At 42.5% G+C, this 19,749-nt stretch overlaps 1 protein-coding gene across 1 annotated transcript; it reads right to left on the minus strand.

Moving 5' to 3' along the window:
* Nucleotides 1–15,141: 15,141 nt before the first annotated feature.
* On the minus strand, nucleotides 15,142–19,326 carry LOC135007927 (uncharacterized). Its single transcript, XM_063952163.1, is given in 1 exon segment — nucleotides 15,142–19,326. A coding segment is annotated over 1 exon segment (4,185 nt).
* Nucleotides 19,327–19,749: the final 423 nt, after the last annotated feature.

A 19,749-nucleotide genomic window follows, 5' to 3' on the forward strand; every position in this document is an offset into this window, starting at 1 on the left:
GGGACCCCAGTGCTCAAGCAGGACCAAACACAACAACAACAAAAATTTAAAAAACCTCAGCCAAACAGGCCAAAACCCCCGTACAAGCATCCCTGCACATGATGGAGGTTAACCAGTGCTAAAGTAGGAGCAAAAAAACATGTTTTGGAAACAAACGACAACACATGTCGGCCACACGGCTGATACCGACACGCTCAAAGTCAGCCCAAACAAGCCAAAAAGTACCTCCAGCATGTGCAGGGATGCACCAGTGCTAAAATAGGAGCAAAAAAACATGTTTTGGAAACAAACGACACCACATGTCGGACACATGGCAGATACCGACACACTCAAAAGTCACCCCAAACAAGCCAAAAAGCATCCCTGCACATGCTGGAGGTCAACCAGTGCTAAAGTAGGAGCAAAAAAACATGTTTTGGAAACAAACGACAACACATGTCGGCCACATGGCTGATACCGACACGCTCAAAGTCAGCCCAAACAAGCCAAAAAGTACCTCCAGCATGTGCAGGGATGCACCAGTGCTAAAATAGGAGCAAAAAAACATGTTTTGGAAACAAACGACAACACATGTCGGCCACATGGCTGATACTGACATGCTCAAAGTCATCCCAAACAAGCCAAAAAGTACCTCCAGCATGTGCAGGGATGCACCAGTGCTAAAATAGGGGGGGGGGAAACATGTTTTGGGAACAAATGACAACACATGTCGGCCACATGGCAGATACCGACACACTCAAAAGTCACCCCAAACAAGCCAAAAAGCATCCCTGCACATGCTGGAGGTCAACCAGTGCTAAAATAGGAGCAAAAAAACATGTTTTGGGAACAAACAACAACACATGTCGGCCACATGGCAGATACCGACACACTCTAAAGTCACCCCAAACAAGCCAAAAAGCATCCCTGCAAATGCTGGAGATACAACAATGCAAAAGTATGACCCAAAAAAACATTTTATGAAAAAAAAAAACGTGAAAAACTACCCCCAAACACAAAACTCCCCCCAAAAAACCATGCAGCGATACAAGCAGGAGCTATATACACATACCTGCACACATATACATACCCCAAACACCCCAAAGCAAACGCCACATGTACACTTGGGTGGTATTCATGTGACCGCCGGTCAGCTGACCGACAGTCACATGACCTTCTCCATGAGCCCGACGGCTCACTATCCCGATGGTCGGCATGCCGACCAACAGGGACTATTTCCACTCGTGGGTGTCCACGACACCCACAGAGTGGGAATAGAACCCGTGGCGATCGCAGGTCGCCACCGAGCCCGCAGCGTGGCGAGCGCAGTGAGCCCGCAAGGGGCTTGCTGCATTCGCCCCTCCCCGCCGGGATCCCGGCGTCGGTATGCTGCCGGGATCCCGGCGTCGGTAAGGTGACCGGCGGCCAGGAGACCGCCGGTCACTAGTACTACACCCGTACACCTCATGGCACCCCCCCAGAGTCTGCCACTTCCATTCACAGCTGAATCAGAAATAGTCCTGATTGTAAGATCTGGTCTGACGAAAGCTGAAATACAGCTGAAACGTTACCTACAACTCGGGGCGCAGTCTCTGTCATTATTTCGATTGTAGAAGGTCCCCAGGAGTGCCACCGATTTGCATACATATATATATATATTTGAAAAGATATAAGACCTTTATCGCGCTAAAGATGTGAAAGCTTCAACTTAGGGAAAATACTAGTGATGTGCACCGGACATTTTTCGGGTTTTGTGTTTTGGTTTTGGGTTCGGTTCCGCGGCCGTGTTTTGGATTCGGATGCGTTTTGGCAAAACCTCACGAAAATTTTTTGTCGGATTCGGGTGTTTTTAAAAAAAAAACCCTAAAAAACAGCTTAAATCATAGAATTTGGGGGTCATTTTGATCCCATAGTATTATTAACCTCAATTACCATAATTTCCACTCATTTCCAGTCTATTCTGAACACCTCACAATATTATTTTTAGTCCTACAATTTGCACCGAGGTCGCTGGATGGCTAAGCTAAGAGACACAAGTGGCCGACACAAACACCTGGCCCATCTAGGAGTGGCACTGCAGTGTCAGGCAGGATGGCACTTCAAAAAAATTGTCCCCAAACAGCACATGATGCAAAGAAAAAAAGAGGCGCACCAAGGTCGCTGTGTGACTAAGCTAAGCGACACAAGTGGCCGACACAAACACCTGGCCCATCTAGGAGTGGCACTGCAGTGTCAGGCAGGATGGCACTCCCAAAAAATTGTCCCCAAACAGCACATGATGCAAAGAAAAAAAGAGGCGCACCAAGGTCGCTGTGTGACTAAGCTAAGCGACACAAGTGGCCTACACAAACACCTGGCCCATCTAGGAGTGGCACTGCAGTGTCAGGCAGGATGGCACTTCAAAAAAATTGTCCCCAAACAGCACATGATGCAAAGAAAAAAAGAGGCGCACCAAGGTCGCTGTGTGACTAAGCTAAGCGACACAAGTGGCCGACACAAACACCTGGCCCATCTAGGAGTGGCACTGCAGTGTCAGGCAGGATGACACTTCAAAAAAATTGTCCCCAAACAGCACATGATGCAAAGAAAAAAAGAGGCGCACCAAGGTCGCTGTGTGACTAAGCTAAGCGACACAAGTGGCCGACACAAACACCTGGCCCATCTAGGAGTGGCACTGCAGTTTTCTAGCGAGAGGATGAGTGCTTCCATCCTCATGTGAATCTGAACCACTAGCCATGAACATAGGCCAGGGCCTCAGCCGTTCCTTGCCACTCCGTGTCGTAAATGGCATATTGGCAAGTTTACGCTTCTCATCAGACGCTTTCAATTTAGATTTTTGGGTCATTTTACTGAACTTTTGTTTTTTGGATTTTACATGCTCTCTACTATGACATTGGGCATCGGCCTTGGCAGACAACGTTGATGGCATTTCATCGTCTCGGCCATGACTAGTGGCAGCAGCTTCAGCACGAGGTGGAAGTGGATCTTGATCTTTCCCTGTTTTACCCTCCACATTTTTGTTCTCCATTTTTTAATGTGTGGAACTATATGCCAGTATCAATAGCAATGGCCTACTACTATATATACTGCGCACAACTAAAATGCACCACAGGTATAGAATGTAGATGGATAGTATACTTAATGACGACACAGAGGTAGGCACAGCAGTGGCCTTCCGTATCGTACTGCTATATATAGTATACTGGTGGTCACTGTGTCAGCAAACTGCAAAACTAAAATGCACCACAGGTATAGAATGTAGATGGATAGTATACTTAATGACGACACAGAGGTAGGCACAGCAGTGGCCTTCAGTATCGTACTGCTATATTATATAGTATACTGGTGGTCACTGTGTCAGCAAACTGCAAAACTAAAATGCACCACAGGTATAGAATGTAGATGGATAGTATACTTAATGACGACACAGAGGTAGGCACAGCAGTGGCCTTCCGTATCGTACTGCTACATATAGTATACTTGTGGTCACTGTGTCAGCAAACTGCAAAACTAAAATGCACCACAGGTATAGAATGTAGATGGATAGTATACTTAATGACGACACAGAGGTAGGCACAGCAGTGGCCTTCCATATCGTACTGCTATATGTAGTATACTGGTGTTCACTGTGTCAGCAAACTGCAAAACTAAAATGCACCACAGGTATAGAATGTAGATGGATAGTATACTTAATGACGACACAGAGGTAGGCACAGCAGTTGCCTTCCGTATCGTACTGCTATATATAGTATACTGGTGGTCACTGGTCAGCAAAACTGTGCACTGTACTCCTCCTATATAATATTAATTATACTGGTGGTCCCCAGTCCCCACAATAAAGCAGCACACTGAGCACAGATATGGAGTGTTTTTCAGGCAGACAACGTATACTGGTGGTCACTGTCAGCAAAACTCTGCACTGTACTCCTGCTATATAATACAGCTGCTCCCCAGTTCCCACAATTAAGCAGTGTGAGCACAGATATATTATGCAGCACACTGAGCACAGATATGGAGCGTTTTTTTCAGGCAGAGAACGGATAAAACTGGTGGTCACTGATCAGCAAAACTCTGCACTGTACTCCTCCTAACAGCTGCTCCCCAGTCCTCCCCACAATTAAGCAATAAAGCAATCAAGTTCAACAATAAACGGAGAGGACGCCAGCCACGTCCTCTCCCTATCATCTCCAATGCATGAGTGAAAATGGCGGCGACGCGCGGCTGCTTATATAGAATCCGAATCTCGCGAGAATCCGACAGCGGGATGATGACGTTCGGGCGCGCTCGGGTTAGCCGAGCAAGGCGGGAAGGTTCGAACCTGCCTCGGACCCGTGTTAAAAGGGTGAAGTTCGGGGGGGTTCGGTTTCCGAGAAACCAAACCCGCTCATCACTAGAAAATACCCCCTGTTAGATAGGGTCTGAACAACAGATAGTGAAAGAAGAGATTTCTCCAGGGAGCTGATGTCGTACTTTGGTATGTACAAGTTCTGTATAATAAAATAATCTTAAAAAAGAGAGATTGTTTATTTTTTTAAAAAGCAATACATAAAACTGTTTACAATTTGCCCAGAATAACAATAAACAATGTTTGTACAGACGATAGTTGTGTTGGTAATTCAAACAACATCAAAATGACCTTCTTTGTAGAGATGTCAGAGAACAATGGGGGTGATTCCGAGTTGTTCGCTCGCAAGCTGCTTTTAGCAGCTTTGCACACGCTAAGCCGCCGCCTACTGGGAGTGAATCTTAGCATAGTAAAATTGCGAACGAAAGATTAGCAGAATTGTGAATAGACACTTCTTAGCAGTTTCTGAGTAGCTCCAGACTTACTCAGCAACTGCGATCAGTTCAGTCAGTTTCGTTCCTGGTTTGACGTCACAAACACTCCCAGCGTTCGCCCAGACACTCCCCCGTTTCTTCAGACACTCCCGCGTTTTTCCCAGAAACGGCAGCGTTTTTTCACACACACCCATAAAACGGCCTGTTTCCACCCAGAAACACCCACTTTCGGTCAATCACATTACGATCACCAGAACGAAGAAAAAACCTCGTAATGCCGTGAGTAAAATACCTAACTGCATAGCAAATTTACCTGGCGCAGTCGCACTGCGGACATTGCGCATGCGCATTAGCGACTAATCGCTCCGTTGCGAAAAAAAATAACGAGCGATCAACTCGGAATGACCCCCTATGTGCTAACCCATTGTTTTCTGACATCTCTACAAAGAAGATCATTTTGATGCTGTTTATTGTTATTCTGGGCAAATTGTAAACAGTTTTATGTATTGCTTTTAAAAAAAATAAACAATCTCTCTTTTTTAAGATTATTTTATTATACAAAACTTGTACATACCAAAGTACGACATCAGCTCCCTGGGGAAATCTCTTCTTTCAATATATATATATATATATATCTAAAATACCTAGCAGGTCCGGCTCACCCTGTATAAGTCCAATGCGCCGGGTACCTGCACAATGGAAAATATATACATACAGATAGGTGCAGCCCTCCTGGTGTTTTAAGTAACACAGGCTCAAACAGGCAACGTTTCAGTGCCCATGCCAGTAATAAAGGGCACTGAAACGTTGCTGTTACCTATGCCTGTTTGAGCCTGCGTCACTTAAGACACCAGTAGTGCTGCACCTATCTGTATGTATGTGTGTGTGTGTGTGTGTGTGTATATATATATATATATATATATATATATATATACATACAGTGAGTGTACATATATGGTGGTATACATACCACCAGGGACTGGGAGAGGGAATTCTGTGAGGAGGGAGGGAACTGCTGTGGCGGAACTTCAATAGCCAGCAGTCCCCCCCCCCCCCCCCGGTCTTTCAATATGCACTGCAGAGAGCTACTGTACCTGCGATCGCGGCATTTGCTGAGATGGAGACAATGCTGTCTCCGTCTCAGTGTTAAAACATTTGGCTCATGGGGGGGGGGGTTCCAGGTACTCGGAAACCCCCCCTGCGTGTGCTACTGAGCACTCATTCCTAACTCTGCTAAGTACTGTTTGGTATACTGTATCTGACTTCCATGAGGTAGTTGTCCATTATTTCAGCTTCCATTGACCTTTTTGAAAGCGGTAGAAGTTATCGATTCTTTTTTTTTATTTTTATTTTCCCCTATTTTTAATTTTCTCCTGCATAGCCCAGTAAAATGTTGCAATGTTAAGTATTGACTTGTGCCTTCTGGGGGTCCACTTCTTCATCAAGCCCAGCCAAATCTCATCCTGATTCCTAACCCTCTGTTCCACGTTCTCTATGTACCCCATCTGTGTCACCCATGTCTGTCTACCCCTCCCCTTCAGATTGTAAGCTCTCACGAGCAGGGCCCTCTTCCCTCATGTACTTATATACTGTTGGTCACCAAAATGCTGCACTGTGATACTGTATATACTGCTCACAAAAAAGCGGCACAGATATGGAATGGATACTTGCAGTGACACAGAGCTGCAAGATACAGCAATTGGCCTACTGTACTGTACTACTATAATTATTATATACTGGTGGTCCCCAGTCCCCACAATGCAGCACACTGATCAGATATTTGCAGCACACTGAGCACAGATATGGAGCGTTTTCAGGCAGAGAACGTAGATATTTTCAGCACACTGAGCACAGATTATTTGCAGCACACTGAGCACAGATATTTGCAGCACACTGAGCACAGATTACGTAGCTTTTCAGGGAGAGAACGCTGCCACGCCCTCTCAGTTCAATCTCCAATGCACGAGTGAAAATGGCGGTGACGTGCGGCTCCTTATATAGAATATGAATCTCGCGAGAATCCGACATCGGGATGATGACGTTCAGGCGCATTCTGGTTAAACGAGCAAGGCAGGAAGATCCGAGGCTGCCTCGGAACCGTGTAAAAAAGTTTGGGGGGGTTCGGATCCCGAGTAACCGAACCCGGTCATCTCTAATTGAAATCCATATTGAAACATGAGGTAACCCCATCTAGATATATATTCACTAAAGATTAAGTACTGTATAAATTAAGGAAGGGGAGTTCATCCATTTAGCCCAGATGTATTCAAATGTAGGGACTGTACCCTGAGACATATAAACATATATTTCATGTTGAAAGGAAGTATTTACCAATGCTACCCATTCAGTAAATGTGGGACCTATTCGGGCCATCCAAGAGCGAGTTATGCGCAGATATTCGTAACGTATTGGTTTTTAGGGTTATCAAGGACTACTGTATCATGCCTTGACACCCCAGCACACACAATTTGGGAGTGAGAACCTGCCTAGGGATACCAGTTACTATTGTTACCAACTTAATCTGTGACCAGAAGGAGGAGACCACTGTACAATTCCAGACAAGATGCCAAGAAACGCCTTGAGCGGCCCCACATTTAGGACAAATAGGAGAAGTGCAGCCACCAAATTTGACTAGTCTAGCAGGTGTCAAGTAGTAGCTGTGATGAATAAAAACTTTTATTTGTTGGAATCAAATAGAGACTGTAGCATGATGTGGGAATTTCTTAGCCGTATGCCATTCCTCATCACTCAAGAGGCGAAGGTCAGTTTCCCATCCAACCCTCAGTGCAGGTAGAGCCTCGTTATGATGTTCTGCTAATAAAAAAAAAATATGTTAAAGAAATTATTTTAACCCTGTCTGATTTGAGAAGAAATGATTTTGCAGGAGAAGAAGTAAAAAGAGGAGGCCTATCCCTATAATGAACCTGACGGGCATGTCTCAGTTGTAAATACATTTTTGTTTGCCATAATAGAATATGTATAAAGTAACTTATTAAAGAAGCAAATTAAGAAAAATCACAAAGCATGTTTAAATCTCTGAGTCTATGGTATGCAAAACCATGCCATACATGGCGAGATATAGCAAAGATGTATGTGGACACATCTGTATCTGAAGAACGGTTGAGATAAATCAAACTTGTCTTTCAGTTGTTGGAATGCTATAAGAATGGACGTCTCGTAAGTTTACCCAATAGATAATTCCTTTGGATTTCCACATTTGTCTACATGATATATTATGCAGTTCTGGAATCCAGCGGGGAGTGCCAGATGGGGTTATCTGGATCAACATCTACAAATTTAGTAAGAGTTTGGATCTCCCTCCAAATCTTGGTGGCCTGAACTACTGTATAAGTGGAGGAGAAGCCAAAAAAAGTTTACCACTTAACATTACTTGTAGAGGGGTATAACCGAGAACAGTTTGCTGAATAAAAATTTCAGCGAGAGAGAAGCAGGTGTCATCCTGTATCCATAGTCTGATATGAGCCAATTGGCAAGCAAAGTCATACAATCTAAAATGGGGAGAGCTAAACCACCATCGTTCCTAGTTCTAGTGAGAGGATTAATGTTAATTCTAGGATGTTTGTTTACCCATATCAGGGAAGACAGAATACTATTCAAATGTCTAAAAAAGGATGATAGATGAAGCACATAAAGGATTTTAATGAGATTGACCGTTCCCATCATAGTAAGAGGTAGTTTATACCACACTTTGGCCCTATTTTTGGGATAAGAAAGTAATGGTGAGAGGTTGGGAATAAAATATGCACAAGTAATAAAAATCTCGACGTATTTAAACTGAGTAACCCACCTCAGTGGAAGAGAGACAACTAGGCTCGGGAGGAGGAGGGGGGAGGGGGGGCATAAAGGCATAATTGAAGATTTAGTCCAATTAATGGAGAGGCCAGAGTATCTACCAAATTCTTCTATAACATCCAGTATAGCCGGCATGGAAAGTCTATAGTCTCGCAAAAACAATAACATATCATCAGCTTAAAGGGCCACCGTATCCGTCCTCTGACCTAGCTGAAGCCACAACATATTTGGATGAGTACGTATAATACAAGCTATGGGGTTCTATGGCAATAGCGAAATAAAGTGAGTGATAAGGGACAACCTTGCCTGTGCCCCTAGATAGGGAAAAGGGAGCAAACACATAACCATTGACAGAGATCCTGGCCGTAGGCTGGTGATATAATATATGTACCCATTTTAGGAAAGAGGGGCCAAAACCCATACAATGCATGACACTCCACAAGTTGGCCATTCGACAAGTCGAGTCAAACGCCTTAGCGGCATCGAGAGAAACAACAACTGAATGAGACTCGTGATGGCCTGAAGATGAGTAAAGACTCAACGTAGGTTTACGCTGGTGGACATACCAGGCATAAAGCCAGTTTGATCTGGATGTATCAAAGAAGTAATAACCATATTAATCCAAATGGCCAGAATCTTTGCCAATATCTTAGCTTCATTCAGAATCAGGGATATTGGCATATAAGAATCGGGGTAGCTAGAATTCTTTCCAGGTTTAGGCAATACCATGATAATAGCCTCAGACATAGAATCAGGTAAAATGCTAATCTTAAAAAGACCATTAAACAGGTTTAGTAGTCTAGCAACAAGCCACTCGGAGTAAGTTTTATACAATTCAACAGGTATACCATCCACTTCTGGGGCCTTGCCTCCTGGAAAATATATAATTGCTATATCAACTTCTACAGTGATCGGGGTATCTAAAAAATCCCAAGCCTCAGAAGGTAAAGTGGGTAAGTTGATAGACGAAACATAATGGAATAGCTCAGCCATAGGGCAGGTTAACTTAGTCCTGTAAATTTTCTTAAAGAAAGTAAGAAAGATAGCAATAGTCAGGGTAGTGGTCGCTAAATTACCATCAGGGTCATAAAGTTGAGAGATTGTATTTGCAGGATGGTCGAAATTAACCAGGTGAGCCAGGAAACTACCAGTTCTGTCAGCATACATATAAAAATTGTGAGATTTAAACAAGAGGCTACGTATATTACATTTCTCTGTGTGAGATAACCAGGCAGACTGAGCATCATCCCAGAGCGCTCTGGTATCATCCAGACCATCCTCCAAATATTTAGCCTCCAGATCATGACATTCTGATTTCAACTTGAGTTCTCTATTTCTATAAAACAGTCTGAGAGAGGCTATTCTCTGAATCAAAGTGCCTCTCATATATGCCTTTAAAGAATCCCAAACAGCTGGAATAGGTGCCAAATCCACATTTACACCAAAATTTCCCTCCCATGACTTTAAATCAGAAGCCTCCTTCAATTGCAACAACCAAGAGGGGTGTAGTTTCCAGAAAGACTGCCCCCTGCGGCACAAACACCTGACCCATCTAGGAGTGGCACGCAGTGGCTGAACATCAAAATTGTCCCGGAATTTTTCTGGCCACTGATAGCATCTCCTGCACGCCCCTGTCATTTCTCAAAAAATACTGCACCACCAAATTAATTGTATGTGCCAAACATTGGACGTGCCAGAATCTTCCCAGATGTAATGCATACACAATATTGGTGGTGTTGTCCAATATCACAAATCCCCAGGAGAGTCTAAGTGGGGTAAGCCATTGTGCAATGATGTCCCTCAGTTTCCATAAAAGATTGTCAGTGGTGTGCCTCTTATGGAAACTGGCGATACACAGCATAGCCTGCCTAGGAACGAGTTGGCGTTTGTGAGATGCTGCTACTGGTGTTGCTGCTGTTGTTGCTGTGGGAGGCAGTACATCTACCCAGTGGGCTGTCACAGTCATGTAGTCCTTAGGTTGGCCTGCACCACTTGTCCACATGTCCGTGGTTAATTGGACACTGGGTACAACATTTTTAAGGATACTGAGGACACTTTTCTTAATGTCTCTGTACAGTCTGGGAATCGCTTTCCTAGTGAAGTGGAATCTAGATGGGATTTGGTATCGGGAACACACTACCTCCATCAATTGTCTAAATTCCACTGCACTAATGGCGGATATCGGATGCACGTCTAACACCAACATAGCTGTCAAGGCTTCAATTATCCGCTTTGCAACAGGATGACTGCTGTCATATTTCATCTTCCTCGCAAAGGACTGTTGGACAGTCAACTGCTAAGTTGAAGTAGTACAAGTGGTCTTCCGACTTGCCTTCTGGGATGACGATCGACTCCCAGCAGCAACAACAGCAGCGGCAGCAGCAGCAGCAGTAGTAGGAGGAAGTGGTTCTTGATCTTTCCCTATTTTATCCTCCAAATTTGTGTCCTCCATTATTTTTCTTGAGTTATATAACAATGGGGGTCATTGCGAGTTGATCGCTCGTTGCCGATTTTCGCAACGGACTGATTAAGGCAAAAATGTGCATGTGCATGGTACGCAGTGCGCATGCGCTAAGTATTTTAGCACAAAACTTAGTAGATTTACTCACGTCCGAATGAAGAATTTTCATCGTTGAAGTGATCGGAGTGTGATTGACAGGAAGTGGGTGTTTCTGGGCGGAAACTGACCGTTTTCTGGGAGTGTGTGGAAAAACGCAGGCGTGCCAGGATAAAACGCGGGAGTGTCTGGAGAAATGGGGGAGTGGCTGGCCGAACGCAGGTCATTTTTGTGACGTCAAACCAGGAACGAAACGGGCTTAACTGATCGCAGTGTAGGAGTAAGTCTCGAGCTACTCAGAAACTGCTAAGAATTTTCTATTCGCAATTCTGCTAATCTTTTGTTCGCTATTCTGCTAAGCTAAGATACACTCCCAGAGGGCGGCGGCCTAGCGTGAGCAATGCTGCTAAAATCTGCTAGCAAGCGAACAACTCGGAATGACCCCCAATATGCGGCACAGGAGAGCGTACACCTACAGCTTCCATATATTTTTTTTGTCTTGTGTAGGGTGCTTTCTTTATTTTTAGTCTTTTTGCCAAGTGAGGCCTTTTCATTTCATACACCTTTTTTGACTTCTAATAGCTGGTAAGTATTTGCATGTAGTTTGCTTTGCTTGGGGTGGAGGTGTGTAGTTGGGACAGTGTGTTTGTACAGTTTCTATATATTTTTTTTGTCTTGTGTAGGGTGCTTTCTTTATTTTTGTCTTTTTGCCAAGTGAGGCCTTTTCCTTTTATACGCCTTTTTGACTTATAATAGCTGTTAAGTATTTGCATGTAGTTTGCTTTGCTTGGGGTGGAGGTGTGTATTTGGGACAGTGTGTGTGTACAGTTTCTCTATATATTTTTTTTGTCTTGTGTAGGGTGCTTTCTTTATTTTTGTATTTTTGCCAAGTGAGGCCTTTTCATTTCATACACCCTTTTTGACTTCTAATAGCTGTTAAGAATTTGCATGTAGTTTGCTTTGCTTGGGGTGGAGGTGTGTAGTTGGGACAGTGTGTGTGTACAGTTTATATATATATTTTTTGTCTTGTGTAGGGGACTTTCTTTATTTTTGTATTTTTGCCAAGTGAGGCCTTTTCATTTCATACACCTTTTTTGACTTCTAATAGCTGTTAAGTATTTGCATGTAGTTTGCTTTGCTTGGGGTGGAGGTGTGTATTTGGGACAGTGTGTGTGTACAGTTTCTCTATATATTTTTTTTGTCTTGTGTAGGGTGCTTTCTTTATTTTTGTATTTTTGCCAAGTGAGGCCTTTTCATTTCATACACCCTTTTTGACTTCTAATAGCTGTTAAGAATTTGCATGTAGTTTGCTTTGCTTGGGGTGGAGGTGTGTAGTTGGGACAGTGTGTGTGTACAGTTTATATATATATTTTTTGTCTTGTGTAGGGGACTTTCTTTATTTTTGTATTTTTGCCAAGTGAGGCCTTTTCATTTCATACACCTTTTTTGACTTCTAATAGCTGTTAAGTATTTGCATGTAGTTTGCTTTGCTTGGGGTGGAGGTGTGTAGTTGGGACAGTGTGTGTGTACAGTTTATATATTTTTTTTGTCTTGTGTAGGGGGCTTTCTTTATTTTTGTATTTTTGACAAGTGAGGCCTTTTCATTTCATACACCTTTTTTGACTTTTAATAGCTGGTAAGTATTTGCATGTAGTTTGCTTTGCTTGGGGTGGAGGTGTGTATTTGGGACAGTGTGTGTGCACAGTTTCTATATATATATTTTTTGGTCTTGTGTAGGGTGCTTTCTTTCTTTTTGTCTTTTTGCCAAGTGAGGCCTTTTCCTTTTATACACCTTTTTGACTTCTAATAGCTGGTAAGTATTTGCATGTAGTTTGCTTTGCTTGGGGTGGAGGTGTGTATTTGGGACAGTGTGTGTGTACAGTTTCTCTATATATTTTTTTTGTCTTGTGTAGGGTGCTTTCTTTATTTTTGTATTTTTGCCAAGTGAGACCTTTTCATTTCATACACCCTTTTTGACTTCTAATAGCTGTTAAGTATTTGCATGTAGTTTGCTTTGCTTGGGGTGGAGGTGTGTAGTTGGGACAGTGTGTGTGTACAGTTTATATATATTTTTTTGTCTTGTGTAGGGGGCTTTCTTTATTTTTGTATTTTTGACAAGTGAGGCCTTTTCATTTCATACACCTTTTTTGACTTTTAATAGCTGGTAAGTATTTGCATGTAGTTTGCTTTGCTTGGGGTGGAGGTGTGTATTTGGGACAGTGTGTGTGCACAGTTTCTATATATATATTTTTTGGTCTTGTATAGGGTGCTTTCTTTATTTTTGTATTTTTGTATTTTTGCCAAGTGAGGCCTTTTCATTTCATACACCTTTTTTGACTTCTAATAGCTGTTAAGCTGTCTTATAAATTTAGTAGTAAAGTATTCTAATGACTTGCTTATGACACCCCATAGAATATATCATGTTTAGTACCTTGGACACTGTAGCTGATTTACAGACATTTCTGATCAATTGTGTGGCTTATGTGCAGAATGTTTAGCACAGTTGGTAAGGTGTTGGGTTTGCAATATCAAATTAAAATTGTCATTGGTTTGAATCCAATGTAAGCATGTTTTTATTTTACTAGTCTGCATTGTGGTTTGTGGCTCTATAATATGAATGCCTATGTCTTTTAACAACAAGTCAAGTCTTCCAATAGACTTTTTAGTGAAACCCAATAGATAGCTTTATTTTCTCTTTGTTTACTCAAATATTGAATGCATATGTTTTATAACATTAATAGTAAAGTATTCTAATGACTTGCTTATGACACTCCATAGAATATATCATTTTTAGTACCTTGGACATTGTAGCTTATTTACTTTAATCTCTGATAAATTGTGTGGCTGGTATGCACAGACTGGTAAGCACAGTTGGCAAGGTGTTGGGGTTGCACTATCAAATTAAGACTGTCATTGGGTTGAATACCATGTAAGCATGTTTCTATTTTACTAGTCTGCATTGTGGTTTGTGGCTCTATAATATGAATGCCTACGTCTATTAACAACAATAGTCAAGTCTTCCAATGGACTTTTTAGTGAAACCCAATAGATAGCTTTATTTTCTCTTTGTTTACTCAAATATTGAATGCATATGTCTTATAAATTTAGTAGTAAAGTATTCTAATGACTTGCTTATGACACCCCATAGAATATATCATGTTTAGTACCGTGGACACTGTAGCTGATTTACAGACATTTCTGATCTATTGTGTGGCTTATGTGCAGAATGTTTAGCACAGTTGGTAAGGTGTTGGGTTTGCAATATCAAATTAATATTGTCATTGGTTTGAATCCAATGTAAGCATGTTTTTATTTTACTAGTCTGCATTGTGGTTTGTGGCTCTGTAATATGAATGCCTATGTCTATTAACAACAACTAGGTGATTCATCGCGCCCTACGGGCGCTCTTCACACCGTCGTAAGGGGCTATGCCCCGGTAAACTGGACAGAAAAGTGAAGGAGTAGAATAGTAGATGGTGAAGTTGTGGTGGAATGGTTGGTTTGTTTCTGGGTAGATGTAGTATGACAAAAGGGAATGTGATTTGAATGGGGTGCAGGGTTTTGTGAGTGGGTGAGCAGTGTGTATAGGGGAGGCTGGTAAGATTGTAGGTGTAAATGTTATGTATAGTAAAGATGGTTGTTTAAGGCAAGTATGTGTAGATGGTTTACATGTTAAAAATTTGAGTGAAAACTACATTTTTAGTAAAGTGTTGGGTGTCAACAAGGAGCTGGCCTTGTTGTTCAGTTGGTGTAATGTGTACTTTGACGTGATGTGCATTGCGAGAGCGTGATAATGCTACGTACAGTTGTCCATGTGAGAGTACGGATGTCTGTAGAAGAATGCCAACGTGATCAAAAGTTTGGCCTTGTGATTTGTTAATGGTTATAGCGTAAGCTGGAGTGATAGGAAACTGTCTACGGCGTAAGATAAATGGTAATGTTGTATCACTTGGTGCCAAATCAATGCGTGGAATAAACACAACGTCCCCGTGGTTGCACTCTGAAAGAATGCTTCATTTTATGAAGTGGTGTGCCAGGTCTTCCACGATTAATCGTGTGCCGTTACACAATCCATGTTGTGGGTTAAGGTTGCGTAAAAGCATGATAATGACACCTTTTTTTAAGAGCAGGACATGTGGAGGCATTCCTGAGGGTGTTTGGTTGTGTAGAAATTCCAGGGGGAAGGTCAAAGTGTCGTTTGGATCTTCTGTGTCCACAGAGTTGGCACTGTAATAAATAGTGGGATTTCCTGGTATTAAATCAATGATTTTTCTATTCATGTCTAGTGTGTGTGCATTTGTGGGTGCAACAATGACTCGTTTTGCAAGGGAATCCTCTGACATGTGATGTACATCAGTAAAAATAGTTTCGATAAGATCGTCATGGGTTATCATATGTGGTGGGATTTGAATGGTGGTATTGTCATTGAAATGCGGGTTTGGTGGCAGGCTTCCCATTCCAACGTGTAGAAGCCATGTATTGTTTTCCTCGTCTCCCTCTGTGCGCATGTTGGTTGTTAGAGTGAGATGAGTGAAAAGTTTCCATAGGTGGCTTGCTTTAATGCAGCATTCAAGAATATCAGTTTGGGTGCCTCTTGGAACAACTGGAAGTGTTTGTCGGAAATCTCCTCCTAAGACGATAACTTTGTTTCCAAATGGTGTGTTTATGTTCATGATGTCACGTAAGAGTGTGTCAATACAGCGTAGTCCATGTTTTGGAAGCATAGTAATTTCATCAATAATGATGAGGTTAGCTTGACGTAAGAGATCAGCTTCAGGTGAAGTTAGGCGGAGGGAAGAAACGGAGGTATCAAGTAGTGGTACAGGAAGTTTGAATCCACTGTGAACAGCGCGTCCTCCTTTGAGTAAGGTAGCGGCAATTCCAGTGGTTGCAAATGGCAATACAGTGTTACCCTTTCCTCGTATGTAGGCTATGAGTGTGGTGTAGAGGAAGGTTTTGCCCGAGCCACCGGGTCCATCCAGATAAAATGCATGGTTGGTAACTTGGCTGTTTTCCACAGCCATGATAATTGTGTTGAAAGCATGTAACTGCAGTGGGTTGAGAATTGCAAGGCGTGTCATAGCTTCCTGAGCCTCTTCTATGAGATTATACAGGTGTTCTGGTGGTGGGTGACCCAGTGGATTAGGTAAACCAAGTAGTGTACAGGAAAGCCCATGTTGTTTTAAGACTGTGTTAATTGCGTGTAGTGCTTTGTTTTGTGCAATGTTGGGAGAATTGTGTTGCAGAAAGTCAAGAGTTAGATCCAGTAGGTGATCTTCCCACAATTGTAGTAGGTGAGTAGGCTGACAAAAGCAGCAGATGTAGGAGAACATTTCACGTAACTGTTTTGGCATAAGGTAGGTGGCTCCGTCTGTTAAGCAGTGATGCCATTCTTCATCAGATGCAAGAAGTCCGCGTGCAAAAGCAGTGGCTTTAAAGGTGTCATAGTGTACATTATTGACTGTGCGCAATGATTGAAAACTGGTTGCATCGGGCACATGTAGAAGTAACATGCGTAAGTAGAAGCGTTCTTCATTTTTGAGACTGACCGTATACATTCTTGCCACAATTTTATCACCTCCTCGTTTTCTTTTTTGCCAAAGTCCATGCGTATAAACGTAGTATTGTGGAATGTCAGTGTAGAGCCATTGTTGTGCATGTTGGTCATGTGTGTTGAGGTCAAACCAAGATTCAAGTTTAGTTTTTCCAGTTTTGGCAGCAAGGAGGGCTTCTTCCTCATGTCCGTGTTCAAAGATGAGTGTTTGTTGGTGAGGTAGATGTACTGGAAGTCGTATGACAGCGTGGGATCTTTTGTGCATGACATATTCTCGTAGTCGCCAAATAGCTTCTGGTGGGCTTACATAGCGACAGTCGATAAAATTTTGGATTTCATTGTACTGTTGCTCTGCCTGACCATCTGGTTTGATAACCACATTAGCACAATCAAGTCCCTTAAAAATGTACTTGTAGATGTATTTAATAGCGTAAAGGGATGTGCAAACTTCCACATTTATGTGTGCATTGTACTTTAGGGCCAAGTATGGATTGTATGGTACCACATTTTGGTTGGACATAAGTACGCCTCGAACTTCAACGGTTTCTTGAGGTCGACGTTGGTAGACAGGATAAGTATAACGATGTATAATGGTGTTGTCATTAAACAGTTTTGGGAAATTTTTGGAACATTTTCCATCTTTCATGCAGGGTGCTCGTGGATTAGTGGTGCCGCATGGACCATGTAGCATGCAGCGGAGAATGATTTGGCGTAAAATGGGTGTTTCTACATGTGGTATTTCTGCGGATACAAACTTATTGATTTGTTCAACAGTGTTAAATTTATCCTCAGCTCGTAGTGCAAGTAGTATGTGAGCGTGAGGAAGTCCTCTTTTTTGGAATTCGATAGTATAGACAAAGGATTTTGTCTGTCCGAAAAGGCAATGCTTGGTTAGGTCATCCATAAGTGCATCAAGTTTGATTTTGAAGACGCGTGCAACTAAATCAGGTCTATCAGAAGTGTGTTCACCTGGGCATAAATTGGTGAGTATTTCCGGCCATGTGGGATTAGCAGTGAAAGTAATGAAAACATCTGGTGCTCCCCACTTACAGAAAATAGACATAGCGTCACAGCAGCGTTCACGCATATGTCTTGGGGATCCTTCAAAGGTAGATGGTAGAATAATGGGAACGCCAGCTGGTATGTTATTGTAGTCTGCCACGTTTGCAACGTGGTCAGCTAGTCCCTGATACTGTTCTGCTCGTAATCTGCTTTGATTGTGGCGAATGTAGTTTAATCGGTTTGCCTCAACCTGAAGATAGGAATCAACTAACCACTGTTATGTTAATTTGCCTGCGTACATAATGGGACTGAAATCATCGCGAATAGCTGTTAAAGCGGCTTTGTATTGCAACATAGTAACATAGTTGCGAACTTGATTGAGTTGTGCTCCACTGTAAGAATGACATTGCCAATTTGGTTGCCAGCCAGGTTCCCCATAAGGGAAAAACAGAGCATATGTCATAGGATCCATGTATGGGCTTAGAATGTTCAGGTTAATGAATGGTTGGTTTGGATTTTCTGGATTCTTAGGATAGATTTGTATGTCTCGTTGGAAAGGTGGTTCTCCATCTTCGTTAACAAAGATCATGGCAACTTCATTGGATGTGGGGTTGTTGTATCGTCGGTAATCAGAGTGGCGATCACGTCTTAGGGCCATACTAACGACTGGAACTTGTTCTCCTGTTTGAGCGGCAAGTTGCACGTGGTGTTTATGAATGTTAGTAATGAGCTGGTAGCTATGTGCAAGGCAATTGTGTTTGCGAAAGAAGCAATCAATTTGGTCCATAATTTCTGGGCGACAATCCTCATTTGCGGCATGTTGTTCACGAAAGGTGGCTGCTTGTGTGTTGTCTATAACGTATAGCTGGGCAAACTGTGGACCTTGGTTGTTGACCGGCTGTAGGTGTGAAGTGCGATGGTATGTCTGTCCGTGTACTTTGAATACGTAAGGGCCTTTACCTGGTAAAGTCACAATTGTAGCTCCCATTGAAGCAAAGGAAATGGCACTGTTGTAAGAGCGGATGTTTTCTCGAAAATGAATGCGGTTGGGGTTAGCTGTGTCAGAGAGTAATTTGTGTAGAAAATCAGGATACAGTAAATCGACGGAATTGATGTCTTGTGGCTTTGGCAGCTTAACTTTGCCTTTTTGGCAACAGCTAGTAAATTTGCCATCAGATGGTCGTTCTGGTAAAAAATGTCGTGCTCCACAAAATTGGCACATGACGTTAAAAGGTCCGCAAGTGTGTGGGGTGACATGCTGGTGTTGTAACGTAATATCATTAAAATGTATAAAGTGAGTGTGTAAGTCCTGAGCGTCTAAATGGGGTTCTGAATGTGGCAAAGGTGTTGGTGTAGTTGTGTCAGTAGTTTGACGAATGCGGCTACGCTGCTGAGAGTGAGCATGTGCAGTGCGGCGTACAGTGCCTTCTTCTAAAGTTTCTTGTTGGAGTCTTAGTTTGTGTTGTAGTGCATCTTTAGTGCGACGTGACTGAGCTTGTTGTGTAGTTTGTTTGTGACGTTGAAGGCGTTGAGAGTTTGTATGTTGAGATCTGCGGACTGTGCTGGTTTTCAATGTTTGGCTTAGTAGTCTGGCTCGTTCATATGCAGCTTTGTTTTGTCGGCGTGTTGTGGTTTGTTGCATGGTTTGGAGATTATGTTTTTTTTTGAGTGATACTGTTTTACAGGTCACAATGGCACTGCGCGAGGCTTGGCTTTGTGTAGCTAGCCATGTGGCCTGGCGTTCTTTGTTTTTGCATTTTTTTCTTACTAAGGGATCCTCATGTAAATCCATAGTAATCTACTGTTGAGTACATAAAAGTATTAGTCGAGACAATGATTTTGGCTGGTATACATGTGTGTAAAGGTGAGTGTTTGTGGAAGTAATAGCTGTGTATGATCCTCATGCTTATGTGGCGAAGAAGGGAAAATGTAGATAATAGAGGGAAACATAGAAATAACTGGCTAGTAAATAGTATAACAGAGTGAATACGTTATGAAGGTGCAGAGGCAGGGTATGTAGAAATGACAGAGATGAAAGGTGATAGGCAGGTGAATGGTAATGGTA

This window comes from Pseudophryne corroboree, chromosome 2, assembly GCF_028390025.1.
Source record: "Pseudophryne corroboree isolate aPseCor3 chromosome 2, aPseCor3.hap2, whole genome shotgun sequence".
NCBI lineage: Eukaryota > Metazoa > Chordata > Amphibia > Anura > Myobatrachidae > Pseudophryne > Pseudophryne corroboree.